The sequence below is a fragment of the Psammomys obesus genome, unplaced genomic scaffold (assembly GCF_907164565.1).
Source record: "Psammomys obesus unplaced genomic scaffold, mPsaObe1.curated_primary_1811, whole genome shotgun sequence".
Classification (NCBI taxonomy): domain Eukaryota; kingdom Metazoa; phylum Chordata; class Mammalia; order Rodentia; family Muridae; genus Psammomys; species Psammomys obesus.
In genome coordinates this window covers 548,186-575,354 of record NW_026596134.1, presented here as the reverse complement: position 1 = coordinate 575,354, position 27,169 = coordinate 548,186, and the positions used below count along the sequence as shown (strand labels likewise).

At 57.5% G+C, this 27,169-nt stretch overlaps 1 protein-coding gene across 5 annotated transcripts; it reads left to right on the top strand.

The window, feature by feature from the left end:
• Window positions 1–863: 863 nt before the first annotated feature.
• On the top strand, window positions 864–26,076 carry Inf2 (inverted formin 2). Of its 5 annotated transcripts, none has more exons than XM_055592966.1 (24): window positions 864–976; window positions 11,675–12,074; window positions 13,014–13,129; window positions 13,201–13,360; window positions 13,843–13,876; window positions 14,790–14,931; window positions 15,419–15,560; window positions 15,705–16,493; window positions 16,979–17,124; window positions 17,206–17,267; window positions 17,588–17,690; window positions 17,867–17,952; window positions 18,389–18,489; window positions 19,197–19,267; window positions 19,344–19,451; window positions 19,709–19,779; window positions 20,473–20,593; window positions 20,940–21,104; window positions 21,295–21,397; window positions 21,560–21,721; window positions 22,005–22,622; window positions 23,126–23,185; window positions 24,941–24,965; window positions 25,834–25,883. In XM_055592966.1, the coding sequence occupies exons 2-22, from the start codon at window positions 11,684–11,686 to the stop codon at window positions 23,182–23,184; spliced, it is 3,750 nt and encodes a 1,249-aa protein (XP_055448941.1). In that variant the 5' UTR covers window positions 864–976; window positions 11,675–11,683; the 3' UTR covers window position 23,185; window positions 24,941–24,965; window positions 25,834–25,883. The 5 variants fall into 5 exon arrangements, with proteins under 5 accessions (XP_055448941.1, XP_055448939.1, XP_055448938.1 ...); XM_055592964.1 differs by lacking the exon at window positions 25,834–25,883 and adding an exon at window positions 22,704–22,788 and having other exon boundaries at window positions 23,129–23,185; window positions 24,941–25,641; XM_055592963.1 differs by lacking the exon at window positions 23,126–23,185 and having other exon boundaries at window positions 25,834–26,076.
• Window positions 26,077–27,169: the final 1,093 nt, after the last annotated feature.

Here is a 27,169-nt window from a genome sequence, read left to right as displayed (position 1 = left end):
ACAGAGGTGAGTCAGCCTTGCTGACCCCTACCCAAGAGGTGCCAGACCTAGGTGCTATTGGGTAACAGGAACTGGAGCTCAGACAAGGCTAAAGGACTCTGTGCGGAGGGCTACAGGGGCTGAGTGGCTCCCTAGGTAGAGGCTGCCAGGACTGTGCATTCTAAGAGCAGCTGAGTCCTAATACAGGAATGGCCACGACGGGCTGGGCAGTGCCCAAGAGCCAGTCAGCACCTGCCCCGGTGCCCTCCCCAGGGTACACACTGCACTCACGGGCCATCCCAACGCTGGCTAGCTATCAAAGGCTGCTCCTGTCCCCGCCAGGGTTTCCAGGCCCTGAGATGGGCCAAGCAGGGGCCACAGAGTACAGCCCAGAGACAATTTGCAGGCAACCAAGGCTGGGCTTAATCTCATGTGGCAGGGAGCACACGGGGCCTCAAGCATGTCCAGGGTAGAAATGGCTACAAGTCTAAGCCCAAGGAGAAAGGATGAGGATTGGGGCATCAGAGGACTCGACACCAGCAGCCTAGAGCAGGGCTCCCGTGGAGGAGGCAGAGGTGGCAGGGAACTTGACCAACTCTTGAGTCCACCAGATGGGCAGCGTAGGGGACAGACCAGGAACGCGCTAGGGAGTCCGCACTGACAGCGGGGTCAGAGGCAAAAGGGCCACTCCCATCAGCTCTCCAGCCCCGTACAGGAATGTCCCACTCCTTCCCATCTCTCCGCCCCTGCACAAAAGCCAGACCCGGGTGGGCAGGGCCTCCTTGGAGACCCCACCCCGCCCCACCCGGGCAGCACCGCCCCCCACGTGGCTGCCGTCGGGCGGGGCCACACCTCCCCTTCCTCCCTCCCGCCCGGCCCGGCCCACGAGCGCGGTTAGACCGTGCGGAAAGCAGCCGCGGGGCCGCCGCCCGCAGTCCCAGACGCTCCGGCGCCGGGACAGAGCACCTCTGCACCATTCTCGCTGCGCCCCCACCCGGTAAGTCTGCGACTTCGGGATAGCCTGGAACCCAGAGGGAAACTGAGTCTGGAACCAGTGAGGGAAACGATTTGGGGTTGAGGAGCTGGCTGCCGCGTGTGCACCTAGGTGGCCAAGAACCCGGTCCCGCGCGCGCTCTTCGCCCTAGACTACAGGCTGGCGCTGCTCGCCGGGTGTTTGCCCAGGGTCGGACTGGAGGAGTTCCCCCACCTTGCCGCTACCACATCCTGACCATGAATCAGCCACAGTTGAGAAAATAAACTTCAGCTGGAGGTCCGCCCTTCGGGTAGCACAGTTACCGGCTTGGGCTTGCGGCCCCGCCCTGACGACTAGCTTCTAAAGATGCCAGCTCCGGTGGACTAACGCAGGCCCTTGCAGCCCACTGGCAGACCTAGGGGAGTGACACAGCTCTGTTTCTTGTGGCAACATCTGTCAACCCACATCCTGGGCAAGGACGCAGGGAATAAAGGTGATTTTAGTCGGAAAGCCGAGTGGCCCCAGTTATGCCTTGGTGGACTCCGCAGAGGACCACGGGGTGGAGAGGGGTCCATGGACCTGTCTAACTACCCAGGGCCCCAAGGCACACGGCCACAGATTAGACACACCAGGAGTCAGTGGCAAAAATGGATCCTGCCTGGGCTCCAGGTCTGTGCACCCACTCTAAAGACTGAAGGGAGAGTCAGGAAGTCCCTCCTCCCTAGTGCTCCTGTGGCCTTTGCCTTCTCTGGGCCTCCGCTTCTTTACCTATACTTGAAGGGTGAGGACAGTGGCTGAGACATGAGCAAGCGTCCGGATCCCTTGTAGCAAAAATGGGTATAAGTTCCAAGGCTGGGGACTGAGACTTCTCACTGTTCCCACCCATTGGCACAGGAACAACTGTTCAAGTTGACCTAGCAGGGTCCTCCTAGTACCGGTAGGTGCTGACCCTGCCTGTCTGACCCTGCCCGGCCCTCCTACTTTTTCCCTATGCTCCCTAAGGTCCAGTCCGGCACTACCAGAAAGGGCTACCCCCTGCCCCCCATCCTCCCCAAGCAGGCTGTTAGCAAGGGTTCTGCTCCTGAACAGCAAGGAGTTAACCTTCAGGTGAGCCCCTCACTTTGTGGGGGTGCTGATGGCTGTCGGAGATAATTGCACACATCTCCCTGTGCCGGGACCTGAAAGCACCTACCTTAAATAGATTCGTTCACCTTCTATCAAAGTGCACTTGTTACAGAGGGAAAAGTTTTCAGGCTCACGAAAGCTGTTGGGGGAGGCAGGGGAATTGCTAGATGGTGGGTGAAGGTGCCACCTGTGGGTGCAGGCAGGCTGCTGCTGGGCCATTCTGGGCAGGGATGGTGGCGTTCTCTGGAGTAGGCTGAATCCCTGGGCTTTGTGAGAACGCTGGTGTGTTGGTTCCTGTGGTCTGAAGGTTAGGGCCTGATATTATGCTACCAGACTCCTTCTCCTACTTCTCTGTCTTACAAACAGCAAGGTGCTAGGTGCATAGGCCTTTGGCCAGTGGACATTGTGTGTTGGAGAGGGTATGCTTGTATGCTTTGCCTCTTTGTAGAGTGAGCTTCAGAGCCAGTCTCTGCAGGGCTGCCCCGGGGACCGACCATAAGGGGGACAGGCCTAGGAGCATCTGATGTGGACAGGGAGGACAGACTCCTTACCATTGGAGGTGTGAGAATGGGGCCCTAATTTGTGGCCTTCATCCTGGTAGCCTGATTTAAGCTTGGAAGGTCTTGCTGAGAAAGTTCAGACAGCCTGGGCCTTGAGCCAGAGTAGGATCTGAACACAGCTACCCACCTGCCCAGCACCCAGCACATGTCACCTCTATCTGCACAGGAACTGGGTAAGGGAGCGTGCCGGCTGGGGCTGCATTCCCTGTGCCCCTGTCCTAAAGTGTGATTCCGTAAGGAACAGGGTAGGGTCTTAACTCCTTCTTCAGGAGCCAGAACTGTGCTAACAGCCTGCTTGGGTAGGTTGGGGGGCAGGGGGAGGGGGGAATAGCCCTTTCTGGTAGTGCTGGACTGGACCTTAGGGAGCATAGGGAAAAAGTAGGAGGGCCAAGCCAGGCAGGGTCAGCGCCTACCGGTACCAGGAGGACCCTGCTAGGTCAACTTGAACAGTTGCTCCTCTGCTGGGACCACCTCCGCCATTCCTCAGGCACGTCCCCAAGCTCTCTTCTCGCTTCTCACAGTCTGTGAGCAGGTCTGTGTGCCGAGAGTAGACAAGCCAAAGGCTGATGGGACCCATCTGGAGAGTGTGCGAGCTGCTGTCTATTCTGACAGAGGCACTTCAGATGCCTGTGCTGTAGGCATCAATTCCTTGTACCCATGTCACCCCCTCAGGAGGCGGCACCCAGCGATACACCACACAAAGCCCTCTTACCCCCTACCCCGTACTGTGGAGTGTGAGGATGGGGCCCTGATAATTTGCCTTCACCCTGGTAGCCTGACCTGAGCAAATGCCTCACCACAGGACAAGGTCTCAGGACTGGACACTGCAGCTCAGAGAACCAGAAGGCCTTGTCCTGGTCAGATAGGCCCTGCTGAGTCTCTAAATAGTATGAGTGAAAAGCAAGCTCACCCTCCAGCCTCCCTCTCCATCATGACTCAGTACTAGGACCTCTTGCCCCCGAACCCCTGGTGCCTGGAGTCATCGGGCATTGGTAGGTGGAATAGGGTGTAACTGAGGTGGTATCATGGTTAGGGTTTCTGTTGCCGTGATAAAACACCATGACCAAAACCAAAACCAAAACCAGCCTGGAGGAGAGGGTTTATACAACTCTGAGGTCACTCTATCATTGAAAGACGTCGGGCAAGAACTCGGGGCAGGAACCTGGAGATGGGAAAGCCAGAAGGGGTGCAGCTATGGCTTGCTCATCCTGTGGTGCCCAGGACCACCTGCCCAGGGTCAGCTCCACCCACAGTGGGCTGGGCCTACCCACATCCATCAGATAAGCAAGAAAATGCTCCACAGACTTGCCCACAGGCCATCCCATGGAGGCCTTTTCTCAGTTGAGGATCCTCTTCCCAGATAACTCTAGCTTGTGTCAAGCTGGCTAAAAACCAACCAGGACAAAGGGTGGGCACAAAAGCCCAGGACCCTTCACCACTATTTGAGGACAAAATGGCCAGTGCTCCTTTCCTGTCCCACCTTCACTATGGCTTTCCTTTTTGGAGGAAACAGACATAGGACAGAAGAAGTGATGGAAGAGTTCAGAGAAGAGGCTGGGTGGCCTCTACCAATCTGCTCCTGGCTCACTCCTGTGGCATGTGGACTCTTGGGAGGGCAGTGGGCTTGAGGATGGCAGGCTGGTCCCCAGCAGCGGCCTCAGCAGAGTCAGAGATCCTGGGCAGCAGCTCCTGCCTATGCTGTCACAGCATCCATATGTTCCCAGGGCTGGACTTGGTCAGAGCCTCCCAGATCCACGTGGATACTGTGTTCCCATGGGATCTGCCTCACCAGCAGCGTGTGTGGCCTTTACTGACAGTTCAGGCGGACTGGAGTCTGGGTGTGAGGCTCCTGGAGGATGGGAAGCCAATGGAAAACTCACATGAATGAAAGGAGCCAACATCAAAGCCAAGCACTGAAGCTAACCCAGGGCCTAGCAGGTCAGGAGGGACACACATCCCAGCTTAGCACACCTGACAGTGGTAGGCAGAGGCTAGCCCGGGCACCACCATCTCCAGCCAGGACCATCTCACAACCGTTGTCCTCACCAGCACTGAGCAGGACGTTGGCCCTTGCTGGTGGTAGGTGTGGCCTGGAAGCCACCTGGACCCCTCCAAGCTTCCTAAGGCAAACTGGCATCTCTGTGGCTCAGTCTCCCTGCCTGGTCCAGGACCCCTGAAACCCTGGGCTGTGGTTTCCACGTGAAAACTCACTCCCTCATCACCCATGTGTCCTCATTCCTGCTCCAAGCACAGCTGCACTGCTGCCTGCGCCCACAGCAGGGAGGATACATCTGCTCCCGCCGGGCCCAGGCTGGGAGGAAGGTGCTGCCTGTCCCACGCCTCTCTCTGTCCCACTTCAGACACAAGCGGCCTGAGAACAGGATGTGTCTCTCAGGGACACCCACACAGAGGGCCCAGGATATAGACAGGAGTCAGGGCTGGATCGTGGCGTGTTGCAGAGTTGTGTGGCACATTTCAGGGAGATGGGCTCTCCCTGGAAGAGAGATAGGAGATGGGAGGTCACCTCTGAGACAGAAGGGATAAGTAGTAGCTTTGTGGTGCTGACAGGCCTGATAGTTGTCATGCAGACAGTGCTGGGTCAGCCAATCCACACTGAGTGTCTAAAACTCCATGGAGAACACCCTGGCCAAGAAAACCGAAGTCCGGAGTGAGCTGGATCTTGCCCTGGTGTCCTCGTTTCCCAGCCGGGACTGTGAGCAGCAAAAACAAGAGCAAAGACCAGGCTGAGGATCTTGCTCTCCCGGTCAGGCCTGACAGGCTCCCTGGGGCCAGCTGGCTGAGGAATGCTGAGCGGGGCCAGGGAGGCTTGAGCACTAAGCTAAGAAGCTAGACTCTCAGGGCACAGCTGACCCTGTGCATTGGTCACAGTGAGAGTGGCATTCTTTTCTGATAACCAACCATGGTGCTGGCAGTAACACGCTGGTCATCGTCCTAGAAGACAGAAGCAGGAAGTCCATGGGTTGTCTAAGGATCCAGCGTGTCAGAGGTGAAGCAGCCTTGTCTTCCCTAAGAGCCCTGGCTGCTGCCCCTGTCTGTGCTAGAGGACACAAGCGCTGCCCTTCCCCCCCTTTCAATGTGTCTTTGTTCTCTTTGGCCCTGGAAGGGGAGCTTGGAGCTGGACACTGGCAGAGGGTGGGGACTGTGATCTGGCAAGTGGGTAGACAGGACAGCTTTCCCATCCTGGGCATGGACGGGGCTGAGGCTGGACTTGGAGGGCAGACTGGCATGCCATGCTTGCCACCTGAATCCTGAGGAACATCTGTCCTTCCCAGGTTGAGAGAGACCTTGCTGAAAACATCTGGGGGACCAGAGGGTACATGGGGCCTGTTGCTGGAGGAATTTCCAAGTATGTCTGATTTTGGAGAGAGAGAACCCAAGCAGATGAATTCTAGGGGGAGCCTGAGGTCCCCATAGCCACAAAGCCCTGATGGAAGGAAGTTAAGGTTAGGCTTAAGGTTATACTGGGTCTGCAGCATACTAGCTGAAATCGTAACCCTGCCTTCCAACCTGTGGAACCTGGCAAACCAGAACCCCAGAGCTGATTCCCTTGTACCTCTCCCTTCCACTAAAGGGGCTCAGCCAGCCGCAGGCAGAGCTCAGAAAGCGCCCACATGCATGGATGGCCACCATGGTCATTCCCTACGCCTCCCTGCAGCTCTTGGAACTTTAAGGACCTCAGAGAGGCAGGTCGTCAGTATACCCTTTGCCCTTATACTTTATGTAGCTGGGGCGTCAGGCTGAGAAAGGGGCCCCTGTAGGGACATTGCAAGTCTGGGACAGCTTGGGTCCCCACATCATCCCAGAGGGGATGGAAGTGAAAGCAGCTTCCTGGCTTGGGTGCCTCCACCCTTCCTGTTTCCACCTTGCCTGGGTGAATGTCCTGTAGGGGAGGGGAGGGCATTTGGAGATCCCCTCCCCAGCCTTCCAACAGAATCTCAGACACACTAGTGCCCAGCACCAGCTTCCTCATAGGGAGCGGGGGCAGAGGGGTGTCCCCTAATCCTGGCAGGCAATTTCTGTTGACTATTTCTGTTGCCTTCAGGCAACAGGCAGGTGTCCCGGTGACAGTCCAGGTGTCGACTGTAGTTGAAGTTCCACGGCCCTGTCTGTTCTTTCCAACAGTGCAGGAGTCCCTTCATGCACACTCTGTCCCGTGTGGGCATTGGAAGTCCAGGGCTCTGCACACCCATTCTGAGCCATGGCGACAAGTGGAAGTGGGCAGGGGTGCTGCTTGGACACCTGCTTCACCTGGCCTTATCCATTCCGTGTCTGTGGGGACGGTGGGCGGGTTCATTCTCTGGCCTCCCTGAGGCGTGCTGTGCACATAAGCTGTCTCACCTGAGTTCAGTCAGCTGAGATGACCGACCTGCTGGGAGCCGAGACTGGATGAGAGGGAAGGTAACAGGGGTCAGAGTAGGACAGCGGCTGTCCTTGAGCCCCAGGAAGCTACCAGGAATGTGTGCACTTCTGCAAAAGCAAGGGTTGTCAAGCAGTGGAAATTTTGGGCTCCTGGAAGATCTAAAAATACAGTGTGACAGCCCCTGCCACCCAGTTCCGGAATCCCGCTTCTGCCGTTTCTCCCTCCCACCCATGGAAGACAAGCTCGCTCCTTTGTGTTTCCCCAACCCCCACTGGCTCCAGGCCCAGAAGCACCCCAGGCCCTATTCTGGTGCTGGCAGGGCCCCCTCACAGCTGCCTTTCTACCTCTAGGGGCCCCCTGCCTGGCCTGCCCCTGGCCTAGCCACTTACCTCAGCATCGGCTCATCAGTTCCCTCGTGCTGGCAGTCCCTGAAGGGGATAGGTGCAGGCAGCAGCCTCCCCAGGGCTTAAGTGCAAGGCCTGGCCTGCTGCTCGTGGAGAGACTACACTGGCCTAAGAGCACAAGGCCAGTGTAGCTGGCTGCAGGGCCTTCCGGCTTCTAGTTCATGGTTTTCTGGATGTAGAGATGAGGAAGTTGAGGTGTGGGGTCGTGTGACTCACCCAGATTCCTTAATGTGTTAGGACACCACCACCACCCCTGTGGGTGCCGAGGGACCCGTGCAGGACTTCCTAGCCACTGTCTCTGCCTTGGTTTCCCTGTTTGCATGGCATGCTGGGCGAGTGGAGTTGATCCTCCACCCCCACTTGGCCCACATGTGATTACTAAGCAGGGGTGGAAGGCTCTGGAGCTCCATGAGTCAGAGTAGCTGCCCAGGCATGTGGGAAGGAGGGGCGAGCAGCTCCATGCCAGGCTGCCCTAGAGCGTGTGGAGGAGGCAGCCAGCTATTATTGAGAGCCACCCTTCTAGGAGGTGGCCCTGAGGCCTGCAGGCCCTGATGCTCTCCTTTCCTGGAGTCCTGTCAGTGGTCAGATCTGGGCTGGTCCCCGAAGACCCTGACGGAGACCCTGCCTTCAGGAGTAGTCTAAGTGGAAGGCCTGGCCTGTGCCTGTGGAAAAAGTGATGCTTAAGAACCATGTGTAAGCCAGCACGGTGGCGCACACCTTGATCCTAGTATTAGAGAGGCAGAGGCAGGCAGATCTCCGTGAGTTTGAGACCAGCCTGGTGAGTCTAGGACAACCAAGGCTGTACAGAGAAACAGTGTCTTGAATGTCTCCTTCCAAAAAAAAAAAAAAAAAAAAAAAAATCCAAACAAAACAACCATGTGTAAGTTGGGCATGGTAGTGCATGACTCTAATCCCAGCACTTTGTGAGTTCAATACCAGCCTGGACTGTCACAGGACTGACTGACTGACTGACCGTCACCAGCCAGGACTACATAATAATACTCTGTCCTAATTTTGGGGTTTTTTTTAATTAAGAAAAAGAAACGAAAAACAAAAACAAGACCCATATATGGGTAAAGACAAGCTGCCCTGAGCGCCTGGATCTAGGGACTGTATCCCAATGGCCCTGCCCTCTGCAGTCCCGCTAGTGCTGTGGGAAGTGTGTAGGCACATGAGAGGCTCTTCATGTCTTCATCCCCACCTGCCAGGGCTTGGGCTGCAATGTCAGCCCTTCCACCCCAGGACAATGACTGGGGGGAAACTTGAAAATATTCAAGTACTGGGTCATCCCCACGCCCTGGGCAAAGCCAGGATATCCAGCCCCTCCTGAGTGTCTGCCAGGTCTGGCTCAGAGTTGGGCACTTGGCCACAGATCTGGAAGCGAGACAGGGGCAGTCTTCCATAGATGCCATTAAAACAGCTGAGTGCCAGCCATGATGGTACACACCTGAAATCCCAGCACTTCAGAGGCACAGGGTAGAGGTTAGGATTTCGAGGGTCAGTCTCAGCTACGTAATGAGTTTGAGGCCAGCTTAGAGGACATGAGGCCAAAACAAGCTCCAGGTATTCTGACTACTGGCTCTAGTTCTATATGGATCCCGCTGCAACCAACCCACTATGCGAATTAGAGAGAGTTTGTGAATTTCCCTGGGACACACAGATAGTAAGCACAGGAGTAAGGTTCCATCCCAACCTTATTTGGCACCAGTACCTTCCTGGGTATTCTCCAGGTCTCCCTTGGCAGGCAGAGGCTGTGTTCAGAAGTTGCTGTACTAAAGGGGCAACCATAGCTCTGTCTGAAGTCTGAAAGCAGGCAGGAGAGGGAGAGCTTTATAGTTTTATAGTGGAAAAAAGGGAAGGCGCAGGATTTCTGCCTCCTGGAAGTCAAGCAGAAATGGGACATCCTGTTGCTCAGGAGATTAGCCTTTCTCCTGTGAAAACGTGGCCACAGGGGATGAAGTCTGTCAGTATTCATGAGGTCCCAGCTGCTGGTCTTCCTGGCCAAAGCTGCTGGACTGTGGAGTGACAGGTGCTGTTTCAGTGGAAGCCACCATCACCTGTCCGCACGCAGTGTCATCGTACAGAGAGGCAGGCACCTTTACAAAGTGCTCCTTACTTTGGCATCTTGGTTTCCAGCCAGCTGGCTCTCCCAGGTGGACACAGTCGTCTCTAGGGGCAGAGCTTCCCCACCCCCACACAAGTTGCCCAGGGCAGTTGAGAAGCGAGCAGAGACCCTAACCTTTGTGTTTGGGGACCTCAGGCCTGGGGCGTTGTGGCTCTGGTAATCCTACTGGGGCTCCTGGCCAGAGAGAACTCTGGATGTCAGAGGCCAGGTCTGGGTGAGTTCATACTCCGGCCACTCAGCCTGTGCCAAGGGGACAGGGCCTCTGGCCAATGGAGGCAGGAATGGGGGCGGGAGGCAGTTCTGGGCACCTCTGGACAGCACAGAAGCTGGGGGAGTTGGCAGAGGCCAGTCAGCCAGCTGTGTTCTGTGGTGAAGCTTCCACACCTACCACTGCCCAAAAGGAACCAGGTCCAGGTTGGCAGCAGGAATGAGAAGTTGGAGGCAGGGCCCTGAATGGGTGGGCAGAGACAGCCGGAAAGTCTTGCGCATCTGGGTGAGTAGATGGCTGGATGTGAAAGGGTTTGGTCTAAGATTTGGTGAAAGCAGAGATCAGGGGTAGGATGCTGGGATCCTAGCCAATGGAGCGCAGCACAGGACCAGGTTGATGGACCTGGACATCCCTCTTACCTACAGGCAGGAGACACAAGCCTAGCACAATCTCAGGTGCTCCCAGGAGCTGAGGCAGAGGTGCAGAGGAGGACACTGAAGCTCACACTCCCTGAGGGTGGGCTGAAATCTGCCAGTAGGTCTCCGGGCCAATCCCTGCTACTCCCGAGGCAGCTTCTAAGAGAAAGGGGAGGAGGGAGGGGAACTAGGCAGGGGCTCTGTCGTGCTGCTGGGCAGTACGCTCTGGGGAACCCACCCAGAGGAGCAGGGTCCCAGGTGAGGACAGCAGACACCGAGAACCCAGAACCACACTGGCAACATGCCTGAGCTCTCACTCTACTCAAGTTGTGGTCTTCTGGGTACCTCTTCAGCCTGGGGTCTACCATCCCTGAGAGAGCTGACAACAGTGTGACCTCCCAGCATTCAGTGGGTTTCAGGAACACTTGCAGGGGTCCATCGGTGTGAATGTGGGCACAGGACCAGCCTCCGAGTGCTACCTGTTCAGCACATAAAATGCCCGTCTTGAGGCCAGTGGGGAGTGCAGGACGAGGCCCTCAAAATGGCTACAGCTATGGGAGCTTGTTCCACCAAGCTCTTTCCCTCAGTATTTTCCTCCCACGGCTCCATGCTGCCTTTCTCAGATGCTAAATATAAGATCCCAGCCAAACATGGTTGCAGGAGAGCCTGGGATGCCCCTGACCTTTGAAGCTGTCCCCAGGGGGTACGATGGGGCAGCATTACAGCCAGCAGGAGAATTGAGTGGATGGAGAAGACATCAAGAGAGCAGTTTGTCTGGTGCTCTCAGGAAAGGCATTATCTGGAGATCGTTTTAGGCCAGACTTGCCCATATCAGTGGGGTAGTGGTGGTGGTGTTTGCTTCTAAAGTTGGAGTTAACGAACCAGGTAGAGTTCTGTGTGCCCGGGGGACTCTTTCTGGATGCACCCACTCACAGACAAGCTGAGACCAGGGGAAGCTGCCACCCACTCCAGTAGTCCTGGGTATCCCCTCACAGTGTATCCTCAGCCGACTCCTGTGACTCGCCCCTCCTCCCACTGCCCCTGAGGCTGTGGGCAGTGAGGAAGCGCCTGGAACCGGATAAGGAAGCCCCAGGGATGCTGTTATGTTGTGTCATCACCACAATGTCTTAGCGTTCCAGCTAGCATGGCTGCCACCTCCTAGTTGAACCCCAGACCTCTCCTAGTCGGAACCGGGCTCGCAAGGCATAGGTCTCTAACCCAGCTACCTCTCACTGAGCCTCAGGCTCAGAGTCTTTGTGCGTATGGTAGGACATTCTTGTCTGTTATTCAGTCCAGATGGAGCAAGAAGAGGCTGTCAGAAACAAAGTACCTGTCTCAACTTCCCATCACTGGCCCACAAACAAGAAACCTAAAAGAGAAACTGAGTCAGCAGACACTGCCTCCATATGTCACTTATGGCCAAGCTGGCCTCTGACCTCCTAACCTGTGGGTCATTTCCATTCCTGATCAGGCTGATGGCCCTGTCCCTCTCTGTTCCTGCAGTTCGACAAGATGTCTGTGAAGGAAGGGGCACAGCGCAAGTGGGCGGCGCTGAAGGAGAAGCTGGGGCCGCAGGACTCAGACCCCACAGAGGCCAACCTGGAGAGTGCAGAGCCTGAGCTGTGCATCCGGCTGCTGCAGATGCCCTCCGTGGTCAACTACTCAGGCCTGCGCAAGCGCCTGGAGAGCAGCGACGGCGGCTGGATGGTGCAGTTCCTGGAGCAGAGCGGCCTGGACCTGCTGTTGGAGGCGCTGGCACGGCTGTCGGGGCGCGGTGTGGCCCGAATTGCAGATGCCCTGCTGCAGCTCACCTGCATCAGCTGTGTGCGTGCGGTCATGAACTCACAGCAGGGCATCGAATACATCCTCAGCAACCAGGGTTATGTGCGCCAGCTCTCCCAGGGTGAGCTGTAGGCCACTGTGTGAGGGCAGGGGGCATTTGCGGGCTTGGCAGGGAAAGCTTCCCTCAGGTGAGGAAGGTAGAGACAGTTCACCCGACTCGGGCCTCCAGGCCACCTGAGTCCTTCCACCAGCTTGCTCTAGTTGTCCCCTCAGTCCTTTGACCACCAGCGCTGTGCTGGCTCTACCCTCTGGCCTCTAGGCCCTAGTACACAGAACAGCTCCCCACATATGCTCTGCCTGGCTCCAAGCCCCGTAACCAGCACAGGCCTGGCCCACACCCACACCCACCCTTCCGGCACCTTCCCTGGTCGCCACCCCTCTGTACCCAGTAGGCCACCCCTGCTTCTGCCCTTGCATACCTCCAGACCAGCTTTACCTTCTGGAAAACCAAGGTGGCTAGTATTGTCCATGTGTCCCTCAAGGGAAGCAATCAGGGCCCACTGGGGCTCCAAGACCTTCTAGGGAGCAGTGACTAGTGCAATGGTGTGTGAGAGAAAGGAAACCAGGGGTTGCCACATACGTCTAGCCCAGGACTCACACCAGTCGTAGTCTGTCTCCGCAGCCGGGACTTGACTGCACCCTCCATCAACTCCCTTGTGGCTGTTCTCAGCACAGCCAAGTGAGAAAGCACCCAGAGGAAGCTTCCCTAGCTCGGGATGGAGAAGGCAAGGGCTGTCAGGAATGCAGTAGCCGAGCCAGCTGCCGAGGCTGGGCTGGGCCAGGCTCTATAGACTACAGATACCTGCCCCTGCCTTCAGGCCCTTCTGTGAAAGGGCCTGTCTGCGGAATACTAGGAAAGATCAGTATGGCAAAGCCTGGGCCTTGAAGTTTACCTGGAGCTGGCATCCTGGGCTTTGGCTCTGGATTCGGATCATGAGTGTGTTAGACTGATGGGGGAGGCAGCGGGGTGCGCCTGCTGAGACATTCCTGCCCTCCACAGCCCTGGATACATCCAACGTGATGGTGAAGAAGCAGGTGTTTGAGCTGCTGGCTGCTCTGTGCATCTATTCACCCAAGGGCCACGCACTGACCCTGGACGCCCTGGACCACTACAAGGTGAGGAGTGGGGAGCCGGGCCAGCAGCCCAGGCCCCTGCTGGAGCGCAGCCTGACCCCACCCCCCCACAGATGGTGTGCAGCCAGCAGTACCGCTTCAGCGTCATCATGAATGAGCTCTCGGACAGCGACAACGTGCCCTACGTGGTCACCCTGCTCAGTGTCATCAACGCCATCATCCTGGGGCCTGAGGATCTCCGCACCCGCGCCCAGCTGCGGGGCGAGTTCATCGGTAAGTGTGTCCACCTGCTGGCCAGGCTTCTAGAAGACCTCCGGGGTGTCTGCTGGGTCAGCCCAGCCTGTGCCACAGCCCCTGGGGAGGCGGGACTGCAGCAAATCCTGCCCCTACCTCCCATCCCCTAGGACCCCAGGGGAAGGAAGGCGCTGTTTCAGGATCTGGGTGCCTCCTACCACCACCCGCTTCTGTGGTAGAGAGGACATCAGCACTGAGGGTTCTGTTTGTAGGTGACTGGGTGGTAGGGGCAGAGAGGTGACCCAGTTCCAGCTCTGCTCCTTCAGGCAGTGACCACTGAGCAAGCACTACCTGGTATCTGGACCTTGTCCCCTCTGGAACTTTAAGACCCACTGATGGTCTTAAAGGAGGGAGAAGGGAGATAAAGGAGAGTTGAGACCCATGTGACAAGGAGCTGAAGGCAAAGGCAGGAGAGGCCAAAGGCAGCCTCCAGACTCTTAACTCCATCCATCTACCCCCAGGCCTACAGCTGCTGGATATTCTGACCCGGCTACGGTGAGTCCCTGCTGCGGCCTCCCCAATCCTTCCTTGGGGTTTCAGCCACCTGGCCCAGGCAGTATCTCCAGATGGGCTGAAAGATGTCTTCCAGGAATGACCCTAGGACTCAGGCTAGACACCTTCCTGGGTGCTGCCCATCAGAGCCATATTGCCAGGTTAGTTGAGGGCCTCCTGTTAACGCAGGATTCGGACACCTAGCATGTCGTAGCTGTGGTGCTTATGCCCGCTGACAGCTGCTCACCTTGCTCTGAAGGTCAGGTTGTACCCAGCCTGGAGTTTGTCTGTTGACCCTAGCAGCTCCAAAGGGAGCTCATCCAGTTGAGAGCCCTGGTCCTGACTACAGTCAGGACAGACCCCATTGAGGGCTCTTTATACCAGGAAGTCAGCATGCGTAGCCTTACTGATGCCACTGCTGTGGAACTAGCCCTGTTATAGGGCTGTGGGACCCGTACCCAGGTGGCTGGGTGAGGGGGTCAGTTAGCAGACAGGCTGAGGGGATGGCAGCACCTGGTCTCAGCTTATGCCCTTGCCACCTGACTCAAGCCCGTACCCTTTCATGTGGCCTGCCTCAAGTGTGACCTTGGCTATGTTGGTTTTGGGGTTTTGGTTGTTTTGTTTTTTTTTTAACCCTCTCCATGAGGGCCCAACTCCATCACAAGAATCTGCCCTACCCCAATCCCTGGAGATGCCCAGGTGACCTCTGGGCAGCCTGGCAGGGTGGGAGGCTCAGACCCTTGAGTTACCCCTCACACTGCCATCCTAGCTGCTGTGCTACAGGCTGGGCCTGACTAGGAATGCTGCCCAGTGTGCTTGGGTGGGCTGAGAAGAGAGAGAGAGCTGGATGCAGGCTGGATCTGTGAGGAAGGGCTTCAGTGGGACAGCAGCTCAACTGTTTGTCCTTGCGCCCTAGGGACTTAGAGGATGCTGATCTCCTGATCCAGCTGGAAGCCTTTGAGGAGGCCAAAGCAGAGGATGAGGAGGAACTTCAGCGTGTTTGCGATGGTGTCAACATGAACAGCCACCAGGAAGTCTTTGCCTCCCTGTTCCACAAGGTGGGGCTTGGCTGTCTCGGGCCAGGGCCTCTGCTTGGCTCAGTCCTGTGATGGCCGAGCAGTGGCACAGAGCTGGGATCATAGGCGGAGAGGCTGGGCCGTCTGCAATGAGGTTGTGATGCAGGTCCCGGGACGAGCTTCCAAAGAGCAGAGCTGTCCAAGGTGGCCGTGCCTTCCTGCTCCTCATCTAGGCAGTCATTATTGGGGACTTCAGAGAGGTTCAGGGCAGGTGAGGGTTCAGTAGACTGAATTTACCTGGCCCTCGGTCTCAGTCACTGAATGCAGCAGCACTGATGGTGGTGACAGTAATAGCTAGGGACCCAGGGTGCCATTTCATGTCTCAGCCTGCCTCAGTGCTGCCAGTAGCCCTGCCTCTGAGTCACTCGTCGTCAGGGCTTTAGTGAGGTCCCCCTGGCACATGGGCTGGTGGGGATCAGCCTGCCCATGGGAGGGAGAGCCAGTCCCTTGTCCTGTCTGGTCACTTCAGGTGAGCTGTTCCCCGGCATCAGCCCAGCTGCTGTCAGTGCTGCAGGGTCTCATGCACCTGGAGCCTGCCGGCCGCCCGGGCCAACTGCTCTGGGAGGCCCTGGAGAACCTGGTGAACCGGGCTGTGCTCCTGGCCAGTGATGGTGAGAAGCAGGGAGGCGCAAGGCATGCCACAGGGCACGGCCTGCTGGGAAGACCCTGAGGTCTTTGGGCCTGTGGGGAGGTGGCCTCCCTTAGCCTTGTTTTCATCTCTGGCTCCCGCCCTTGATACACCTTCTTCCCCACAGCCCAGGCTTGCACCCTGGAGGAGATAGTTGAGCGACTGCTGTCTGTCAAAGGTCGACCCCGACCAAGCCCCCTGGACAAGGCCCACAAGAGTGTCCAAGCCAACCTAGGCCAGAACCAGGACGGTTCCTCCCAAAACACCACTGCTCCCACAGCTAGCGAGGAAGGCCAGCAGCCAGCAGCGGCCTTTGCCTGCCAACATGTGGACAGCATCCAGACCTCCAGCTGTGACATAGCTCCACAGCCAGTGGTCCTCGAGCAGCGGATAGCAGCCTCACCTCTACCTACCCCACCACTCTCCAGTTCCACGCCCGTGCTCCCGCCACCCCCACCCCCCCTGCCAGGCCCAGGGGCCACATCTCCCCCAGCACCCCCTCCACCCCCACCCTTGCCCCCCCCTTTGCCAGGCTCAGGGACCATCTTTCCCCCTGCACCCCCACCCCCACCTCCCCTACCAGGCTCAAGGGCTGTGTCTGCCCCAGCACCTCCGCCACCTCCACCTCTGCCTGACTCCTCCAGGACCCCACCCCCGCCCCCACCCCCGCTCCCTGGCATGGGGTGCCCACCTCCTCCCCCTCCCCCACTGCCTGGAACAGGCTGGACTCCTCCACCTCCTCCCCTGCCTGGTTCATCGATCCCCCCCATGATGGGTGGTGTGGAGGAGGTCATTGTGGCCCACGTGGACCACAGCCTGGGCTCAGCCTGGGTCCCCAATCACCGTAGGGTGAATCCACCCACTGTGCGAATGAAGAAGCTGAACTGGCAAAAGCTGCCGTCCAATGTGGTACGAGGTGAGGCGCTCCCTGTTGCAGGCTAGCCTCTGAGGAGGGTAGGTGCTTACTGGTCACCCTGTGAGCGTCCACCATTCATGTGCCCACTGTTGCTTAGCCAGGCAGCCAGGCCCCTCTCAGGCTCAGCTCCTCTGTGTCTTGCATGGGACTGAAGGCCACCTCAGAATAGTCTCATCAGCACACAGCCGCCGAGGGTCCTGCCTTGCCTTTCTCTGTAAGGCTCTCTGTATAGTGTCCTAGGTATCAGGTGCTGGTGCTGAGAGAAGGCCAGTTAGAAAGAAACGCAGTCACCTTCCCAGTGTGGACACGTGCCCACGTGCTTGCGCATAGCCTGACAGCAGCTTGGAGGCTGGATCAGATATTCAAGCCAGGCTGGGCTCCAGGCAGCGTCCTGTTGAGGCCTCAGAGGCCTTGGCACTTGTGCCTTTGGGCCCCACACCCACATTAAGGACGAGTTTCAGAGCCTTGCCTGCCCTCCCCTGTAGAACGCAACTCCATGTGGGCCACACTGAGCAGCCCCTGCACAGAGGTGGTGGAACCTGACTTTTCCAGCATTGAGCAGCTGTTCTCCTTCCCCACGGCTAAGCCCAAGGAGCCCTCTGCTGCCCCCACCAGGAAGGAACCCAAAGAGGTAAGAACAAAGACAGGGCCCATGGGTGGGGTGACATCCTCTGCCCACTCTCCAGATACCAGCTAAAGGGGGGTTTTCTAGGTCACTTTTCTGGACTCCAAAAAGAGCCTGAACCTGAACATCTTCCTGAAGCAATTTAAATGGTGAGTGAGGGACGTAGTGTGATGAGCAGTGAGCTTTGCCAAGCATCCCAGCTCTGCCCAGCAGTGCCCTCTGCAGGCTGGCCCGGTCCATGCATGCTCCGTCCCCAGAGCAGGAGACTGTGGATAGCTGCCACAGACTGTCTCATCTGAGATTCCTATGGGCTGGGGTAAAAGGCTCAGAAAATCACTGAGGTAGACCCTGAGGCAAGAGAAGCCTCAGCCCTTCCCCCAGTTTCTAAACCCTTACCTAAGAGCCTTCTCCAGATGCTTGTTGGCCACCCCCCATCTCTAAGCATGACTCCTGACCTCACCCTCTGCAGCTCCAATGAAGAAGTCACCAGCATGATCCGGGCTGGTGACACAACCAAGTTTGATGTGGAGGTTCTCAAACAGCTCCTAAAGCTCCTCCCAGAGAAGCACGAGGTGAGCCAGGGCCCAGATCAGTCAGAGGAAGTGGGGACAGCAAGGCCCTGACCCCTCTCACCGCGCTGGTGAGCCACAGAAGGCTGGGACCTCAGGCCTCCCGAAGGGCTGCAGCTAGACAGGCATTGGGCAGGCAGGCCACTGGTTCCTATGTGTGTCCACCCCCACCCCTGCAGATCGAGAACCTGCGGGCGTTCACTGAGGAGCGGGCCAGACTGGCCAACGCTGACCAGTTCTACATCCTCCTCCTGGACATTCCCTGGTGAGCACAGCAGCCCTGGGATCCTGCTTAGCCTCGGGAAGGGGAAGGTGGAGAGAGGAGGGCAGGAGCCCAGCTCGGGTGAGGGAGGATGGGTCAGGAAGGCAGCTGTACGAGTCCCCAGGGCTCTGAGAATGAGCCATCTAGTCGGGTGTCTGAACGTTTCTTGTGTTCCTCATCCTTTCTTAAAGAGCAGAGGTGAAGGAAGCCTCTTGAGTCCTGAGGCAGGGTCTTCCGGAGGGGCTCTAGGCATCCTGGGCTGCCATTGAATCCCCCAGGCGGGCCCTACTTCTGCCCTGGGGACAGGCCTAGGAATGTGCGTGTTCCCAGCCCAGGCCGTGGGGACTCTCCCTCGACCCACCCACCAAGGGCAGAGCATGCTCTCAGTGGCAAGCGTGGTAGAGCCTCCGGGCCCTAACCCCCCGCTCTGCCGCACCAGCTACCAGCTTCGGGTGGAGTGCATGATGCTGTGCGAGGGCACGGCCATCGTCCTGGACATGGTGCGGCCCAAGGCCCAGCTGGTGCTTACCGCCTGTGAGAGTGAGTGGGGCCCGGAAGCCTGCGGGGCTGGGAGGAACAGGCTTGCCACATGTGTCAGCCCCTGCTATGGCCACTGAGAGCTGGTGAGGTGCTGACTCTCCCCACCCGTAGTCACCTCCGCTTCTGCCACATGATACACGCACACACACATGCCTGTACACGCACTCACTGCACACATGAGTCAGGACACATACTTCATACCCACAGGAGCGGCATGCACGCAGAAACACAAGGATGTAAGTGTATGTACCCATTCCATGAGTAAAGAACGGTAGGGACGTGCTTGGCCACAGATGAGGGACACAGATGGGCTCCCATGGCCCAAATACAGCTCACTTCTCCCAGGCACACAGCATGGTACATGCCTGCTCCCATCTTCCGAGCTGGGAGGGTCCTCCCTGCACCCCACAGGATAGACCTGAGAACTAGGGTGGCCACAGATTGGAAGAAGCTCCTCTAGTGTTCCAGTGTTGTCACCAGAGAGCATGGTGTTGGAGCTGAGGGTCCAGCAAACATGGGCATTGAGAAAGCGTTTCCAGAGTCCCGGTGCTGGTCAATGGTGGAGGAGTCTGTGGTCCCATCCAGCCCATGCCTTGTTTCCTTTCTGGTGCTGTGATGGGCCTGGGGTCCGGGAACGAGGGAAGCAGCCACAGCCTGGGGCACCTGGAGGCTTTGGATCATCCTCCAACCCTGCCCATCCATCACAGGCCTGCTCACCAGCCAACGGCTGCCTGTCTTCTGCCAGCTGATCCTCAAGATTGGGAATTTCCTCAACTATGTAAGTCAGAGCTATCCTGTGGGCCACCTCCCACCACACCCTGGGAGTCAGGGGACTGATTCCCTGTCCCTCACAGGGCAGCCATACGGGAGATGCAGATGGTTTCAAGATTAGCACGTTGCTGAAGCTCACAGAGACCAAGTCCCAGCAGAGTCGCGTGACCCTGCTACACCACGTGCTGGAGGTGACTACTGGGGAGCCTGTTGGATGGGGGCCCGTACGGTGGCCACCCCATACTCGGTCCTTAGCCCTTTATTCTCGAGACCAGGACAGGACACTGCCCTTCCCCAGCAGGCCGTAGCTACCACCACACACACGCACATTGGCACGGGCTCATGGCAGGGTTTAGAGGCCCCAGGAGGTTCAGAGGGCTGGTTCTGCTCAAGACTGTGCAGGCTCAGTGGGGTCAACAGGGATCTTAACGGGCACATTATGCTGCAGGAAGTGGAGAAGACCCACCCGGACCTCCTACAGCTCTCCCAGGACCTGGAGCCACCGTCTCAAGCTGCAGGGTACGTGTTTCTGCCCGCCTAACACCTTAGCAGGCCCCGACCTCTGATCCCAGCCTCCTGGCCAGCAGGGCCTGGCCACAGCTGAAGCACAGCCCTGTGCCTCAGGACTCTCAAAAAGAATGCTGACTTTCACCTTGGGATGGGACTGTGTGAGCTGTAGCTGTGTGGCTTAGATCAGAGAGGGAAGCCTAGAAGGGAGGGGGTGACAGCCTGGCACAGCCTCTCCACAGAGTAAGCTAGGTCACACCACCCCACGATACAGAGGAGGAAACTGAGGCTCAGGGAAGGGAAGTGGTGTCAGCTTCCTGGGTCTCACCACCCAGCAGAGAGGCTAACCGAATGTCAGCTGCTGAGCCTCTGCTCCCATGCCCTGCTGCCCTGGGAGCTTTTGGTCCAACAGCTGCTGGGCCTTAGGGTCAGTGAGGCATGGATGCAGTGGGCCCAACAGCTGAGCCAAGGTTCTCAGGTATGCCCAACATGGCACAGGCCCTGCTCTACAGTGAGGGGCCAGTATGCCAACAGGACTGGCTGACTTGAGTGTCACTAGAGCAGGCACCTAACCCACCATACAGGGTCGGCAGGAGGGCTCGTGAACAGCCCTGTACCGTCTCTGTACAGTCAAGGGCCCACTGTGACTGCCTGTCGGCTGATGCGGGATATGCCTTGCCCATCTTGCCTCTCGGTGCCTTTCAGAATCAACTTGGAGATCATCCGCTCAGAGGCCACTGCCAACCTGAAGAAGCTTCTAGAAATAGAGCGGAAGGTGTCCATCTCAGTCCCAGAGGTGCAAAAGCAGTATGCTGAGCGCCTCCAGGTAAGCTGAGCGGTGAAAGGCCTATGGCTGTCGGAAGAGGCTTCCCGGAATGTCCCTGGGGAGGAGCACAGATCCTGGGATGTCCAGGGCCATGGGAAATGAGTAGGTGGGTGAGCAGCTCTGTTAGTGAGCACAGGCCAAGGAACAAGAGAGCCTGAGTCAGCAGAGCAGCTTCTGGGATTTCCTGGGGGGTGTGGACTCCCTGGCCCCAGGCTGAGGCTGCCAGGGACATCCATCATGCCACAGACCCTGTTCTATGTGGAGACCTCTGCCCGAGGGTCCTGTGCCTTAAGGCCTCAGCAGCATTCCCCTGTGGCTCACTGCGTGGTGGCTGCTATGTCCCCAGGGCAGCATCGAGGCCTCTCAGGCACTGGACAAGGTGTTTGAGGCCATTGAGCAAAAGAAGCTAGAGCTGGCTGACTACCTGTGCGAAGACCCCCAGAAGCTGTCTCTTGAGGACACATTCAGCACCATGAAGACTTTCCGAGACCTCTTCACCCGTGCCCTGAAGGTGTGGTGGGTCCAGGGAAGGTTAGGTGATGCCTGAGGCCAGAGTGGGGTTCCCAGCCAAGCCAGGCAGAATTGGCTCTTTTATTCCCAGCTGTGGATAGGTACAGCTGTGAGCCCCACCCTACTTGTCCCTCGGTATACCCACCTGTGGGTCACTGGGTGGATGACAAGGCTCCTGTCTGTGTGAGCAGGAGAACAAGGACCGGAAGGAGCAGATGGCAAAGGCAGAGAGGAGGAAACAGCAGCTGGCAGAGGAGGAGGCACGGAGGCCGAGGGGCGAAGACGGGAAGCCTGGTGGGTCTCAGGGGTGGGTGGGAACAGTAACAAGCCTTGGGACCCAGGTGGGGCTGCTCGCCTTCCTCTCCCAAGCCTTTCAGCGCTTTGCCAGCTCTAGTAGGGGTTCCTGGGGTGGCCTCGGGGCCTCTGAGCTGCTCTCTGAGATTTCTGGCTCTGCAGTCAGGAAGGGTCCTGGAAAGCAGGAAGAGGTGTGTGTCATTGATGCCCTGCTGGCAGACATCAGGAAGGGCTTTCAACTACGGAAGACCGCCCGGGGCCGAGGAGATGCTGAAGCAGGCAGCAGAGTGGCTCCAGCAGATCCTCCAAAGGCCACAGAGCCTGGTGAGACCTAAGCCTGTGACCTTCTTCCCATTCCCTCCCACTACTGGGAATCTGGAAGTGGATGTTTTTGGTGGCCCATTGGGTGTCTGCCAGTCCCCTGTGTATGGCCACACTGAAGGCACTGCCCTGCCCTGACCCACAAGAAACCATGCTGGGGGAGTCCTGAGAATGGAGTTTGCAGTAATTTAGGAAGGCTCACCTCAGACGTGAGACCAGAATGCCTGACGAGAATGCCTGACGAGAATGGCCCCTGCCCTTCACTGACATATCCCTCCATCCACAGCAACTGCCAGGAATCCTATACAAGGCACAAACCACCCTGCCTCAGAGCCAAGCTCGGATACCACAGCAGCTGGCGAGCCACAGGGCTGGGACCTTGTGGACGCTGTAACCCCCAGCCCCCAGCCCTCCAAGGAGGAAGGTGGCCCCCCAGACCTGGAGAGGCGTTCCTCCTGGTATGTGGATGCCAGCGACTTCCTAGCTCCTGAAGATACCCTGAAGGCCCAGCCCTGTGAGGGCGTGTGGCCAGTGACTCTGGGAGATGATCAGGCCCTGAAGCCCCTTGAGTTCTCTAGCAATAATCCTCCTGGATTTGAGAGCTCACACCAGGACACTACGGATCGTGAAGCCTCGCAGGATGTCCACCAAGCCAAGGCTGACAGTACAAGTGACGGGCCAGAGGATGCCACCGAGCGAGGCCACAGCCCCCACCTCCCCCACACAGGCCCTGGAGAGGATGAGGACACTCCGGAATCTGCACTTGACACGTCCCTGGACAAGTCCTTTTCCGAGGACGCAGTGACAGATTCCTCAGGGTCTGGCACCCTCCCCAGGGGCCGAGGCCGGGTCTCAAAGGGGACGAGCAAGCGAAGAAAGAAGCGTCCCTCAAGGAACCAAGAAGGTAAATGGGAGGTAGGCTGTGGTGAGCAAGGGTAGCAGACATCCGGTGGGCACGTGGTTAAAGCTCATTGTCCCACAACAGGGCCTGGGACCTCTCCCTGCTACCCAGCCGGTCCCTCCCTTACTCCTGCGGGTACTCCAGGCTCAACCAGCATCCAGGAGAGAGGGTGATTCAGTGGGGTCACAGCGCTTCACACAAGAGGGCAGCTTTGGGAGCCACTGCCTGCGTCACCCTCACCTGCAAATTCCTGCCTTCACACCCCTTCTGCGGGGAGTGGAGCAGGGTGGCCCTTGGCTCTTGCTGCTGCAGGGTGGTCTGGCATTAAGTTCCGTGATGCCTTTGTCACCGTGACCAGAGAGTCTGGGCTTTGGCCTGGTGGTCTGTCTCTGACCCTGACAAAGAGTTAGGAAACCAGGCCAGCCTGGTGCCCCCAGATCTACCACCCTAAGTTCAGGGGTGCCCCCCTGTGAAAAGCTGATGAGTGTGTTTCTTTTATTTGAAAGCAGAGTTTGCCCCTGATTCTGATGATAATAAAACAAAAAGGCTGTGTGTGGTCCAGTGAGGTACGTACACGGCCTGGCTTGCGTTGACTAATGGTGGCAGCGGGTGCTGGGGCCTCAGCCTGCTGCCTGGCCCTCCTGGGCACTAACCTAGCTTGCCTCTAGCCCTCTGGGTATATCAGCAAACCTCTCCTTTGGCTGCTGGTGGTGTCTTTGCTGCCCCTGCCTTGTTAGAGAAGGCCCAGCTCCCAAGCCTTGCCTGCCAGGGTCTTCTCTCCCCCAGCTGGACACAACCTCAGAGCTGGACTCCAGATGAGCCTCAGAGGCAGGGTAGATAAAGCTAAGCTGGGCTCCCTGTAGGGAGGGGACCTCCCCTTGTGGGTACAGTGTGGGGATCTTTGGGGGTGGCTGTTGCCTGGTCAGACTGTTGCAGGACAGACTGAGGTTGTTCCTGTGTGTCTCAGCCCTACCCACTGTCATGGTAAATCTGCAGCTTTCCCAATCCCAACCCCTAGGAGACACTTTCCCTCTGCACGGGGGCGATGCTCCCAACACTGCTGCAGCTCTCCTATGGTCCAGGCTATGGTCAAGCACATGCCCCAAAGGCGATAAGGAAATGGATGTCTCAAAAGCAGATGCTGCCAGAGGAAAGGTGCATGGGCCCCCTCCCTGAAGCCAGGGGCAGAAAAGGGTCAGTTTAGATGCCAGGTCTTCCTTGTAGGTACCATATGGGTCTTCAGGACCCCACTCATGGCAGGACAGCCAGGGCCAGTGATGCAGTTGGACCAGCTTGGGACCCTGCTCCATGGCCAGGCATCATAGATGGAAAAGGCCCAGCTTAGGACAAAAAAGCCTGGCACATTGTGAACTCTGAGGACTGGAGATTTCAGGCACTTCTGGCCATGCTCGGGGAGCCTGTGTCTGCCTGGCACTCTGAACCTGCTAGCCACTGGGCTGAAGTCTCAGGATGGAGGTATAAGGATGAGGTCTGTGGGTACATTGTAGGGAGGACCCACAGGGAGGTCAGAACTGGAGTTTACCATTACTTCAGTGCTGCTGACCCTGCAGTATGTACTGCCCCGTTAGGTGATGCATTTTGATGGATACCAGCTCCTGTGTCCCTGGATCGGCAGCCTCTCCGTGCCGACTGAGCACTACTGTTCTAGCTAACCAGACTTGCTACACCCCTGCCTTAGCTGGTTCCTTGCCCCACTCCCTTCGGATATCCTGATAACACTCCAGGCAGTTTTCATGGCTGGCTGCTGCCCATTCATTCTCTCTTATCTTTTGAGCAGATTTTCAAACTCAAGCCTCCAAGGGAGAGACTGGAACTCCACCACCACTGGTGGGAAACCAGGCATTTTAGGCTGCACAGAGAGTTGGGAGCGGGGCTCCTAAAGGCTCGGGTTGGAGGCAGTGAAAGCATGTGGCTGGCAGCCCAGGGCTCTCCCCCGTCAGCCCCCAGCCAGAGAGAAAGCAGGAAAGACCAAGTCAAGCTCAGAGGGCTCAGTGTGGCTTGGTGAGAGCAGAGAGTGGGTATGCATCTGAGAGGTGGAAAGTAGGCCACATGGAGACCACTGAAGACAGAGTCAGGCTCAAGGCAGCATGCCTGGCTGTGACAGCCTCAGCAACAGCCTGCTGGCATCAAGTTGGCTCCAACCCACTCAGATGAACTCCGCTGCCCCAGTGAGGAACCTGGGGTCACTGTGGACCTGGATACACATCATAGCCCTGGCAGTGGCAGTGAGACCCTGTACCAGGCACCTAGAGCTTTCTGAGAAAGGCTGCTCCTGATGTTGTCATTTCCTTCCCCCACAGGCCTCAGGTCCAGGTCCAAAGCCAAGTGAGTGTCCTCAGCGGCTCAGCACAGCAGTGGGTGCTGGGTGTGCCGCCTGGAGAGGCTCTTCGGGGCCAGGCTGGGACTGGGCCCCCGAGAAACTGAAACTCCGTGCCTTACCCAGCCAGGATTCTTGGGAGCCTCTGCCATTGATGCTAGGACCTGGCCTGGCATCACCCTGGACCACCTGCACGCTCGTAGCCTCACCATCTGCTTTGCAAACCACTACCCACCCTGTCGCATGCACCATGGGGGTGGGAGGGAGGCTCCTGTCTGGCTCTAGGGAGAGAGAGAGGTGCAGGCACCTGTAATGGACTAAAACACCCCCGCCCTGCCTTGGTGGCTCAGTTGATTTTTAGCTGAGTACCGTTTTCTGCATCTTTATTCTGCTGTGGCTGAGTTGGGAATAGTGACAGCCGAGGAAAGCTTGTTGGAAGTGCTGTGGGTAGTTCCTGGCTGGTTAGGCCCCAGGGAACAAAAAAAAAAAAAAAAAAAAAAAAAAAAAAAAATCATCTGAACAATGGGTGGTGACCACAGCATCTGCCATCTCCCTTGGTGTCTGCCAGCAGCAGGGAACAGGCTACCCCTGCTCGGACCCTCTGTCCCCATTCTCAGGTGTGCACTGTTGAGTCTGCAGGCCAGCAGGGATTTTAACCAATAAAGTGCACCATTGTCATGTGTAGACCACTGGAATGAGTGGTACCATTGTGGAGAGGCTCCTGCTGCCTTCCCATGTAACACTGGGGTGGTGGGACTGAGTCGGAGAAAGGCTAGGTGGGAGGTGCATGGTGGGTTGACAGGTGGAGGGCGGGTGGGGTGAGCCAGTGCAGGGGGTGGTGATATGTGTGGCCAAGGAAGTCTCCTCTCCTTCCAGAAGTGGAAGAGGAGCGGGTGAGGAAGCACCCGCCTGTAGTTTGCATCCCACACATGCTGCTGCCCAGCCTGAGCCATCTCCTGCATCTCCAGCTGCACTCATCACCCCTCGTGGCCGGCTGAGGCGTGAGGACACGTGCTGATGGTCATCTTCAGCGGGCTACCGCCCACCACTGGGAGAGAGTGAAGGGGTGGAGAGCTGAATGAGTACAGCAGTATCAGATAAAAGCTTTCAAACTCCTGAGTGGATTTGTGGGTGTAGAGCCTGGAGCTGGGTGATGTCCTTGAGCGACTGTGGGTAACTGCAGGCCGTGTTCCTCTACTCTAAGGCCCTTGGTGAAGCGGGGAGCGTCCTGTACCCACAGCTCCAGCCCTGTGAAAACTATCCAGGGACCCTGTTCCCAGACTCCTAGGACGATCACACAGTCCAGTAACTCCTGAGCCCAGGCCAGTGCTGGCACTCTTGTTTGGAGGGCCCATGATAGCTGCAGCCCTCCTTTGTTTACACATGGACTTAGCCACTTGCCAAGCATCTGCTGAGGGGTCTCAAGCCCCAGGGAGGTGGCGGTGGGAAGGAGATAGGAACTGAGACCAGACAGGGCAAGTGATAAGCAGCTCCCTGCTGCCATGGTGTGATGGCTAATTTGCATTCTGCAAACCTCACCCCACACACTGCAAACCTTTTTCTGCCAATGGAAAGGCTGTGTGGTGGTCAGCAACTGTGGTCAAAGAGGCTAAAGAGATGGCTCAGCAGATAAGTCCACTGGTTGCTCTTGCAGAGGACCCGGGTTGTATTCCCAGCACCCTCATGGCAGCTAACGGCCAATTCCAATTCCAACCCCCTTCTGCAGGCTACAGGCAAGTTCATGCTGCATAGACACTCCACATAAAAATAGTTTAAGATCCATGATCAAAGTTTTCCAATACCCAAGAGCATCTACTGTTCCAGCCTTGCCCCTACCCTCTGGCTTTCTTTGGGTTTGCCCATCCCAAGCGTGCGGCATACAGAGAGGCACTGGCCGTGTTTCCTTCTGCGGCTGGCGGTTTCCAGTTCCAGAGATTCATGAGCCAGCGCTTCACAGCCCCCAGCTGAGACATGGTCTGTGGCATGGCTGGATTGAATCCCTTTTTCCATTCAGCAGCCCCTGTGCATGGGTCATTCCCTTTGAGGGTTTGTGAATGGTGCTAAGAGCAGCGTGTGCCTGATAGGCCTTGTGTGGACCTAGTGTAGGCCTAGTGTGGACCGTTTGCTCACTACCCAGGCTGCAGGAAGGCTGATGCCTTACCCCCACCAGGGATATTTTTAATTTTTTATTAATTACGGGGTGGGAGGGTGT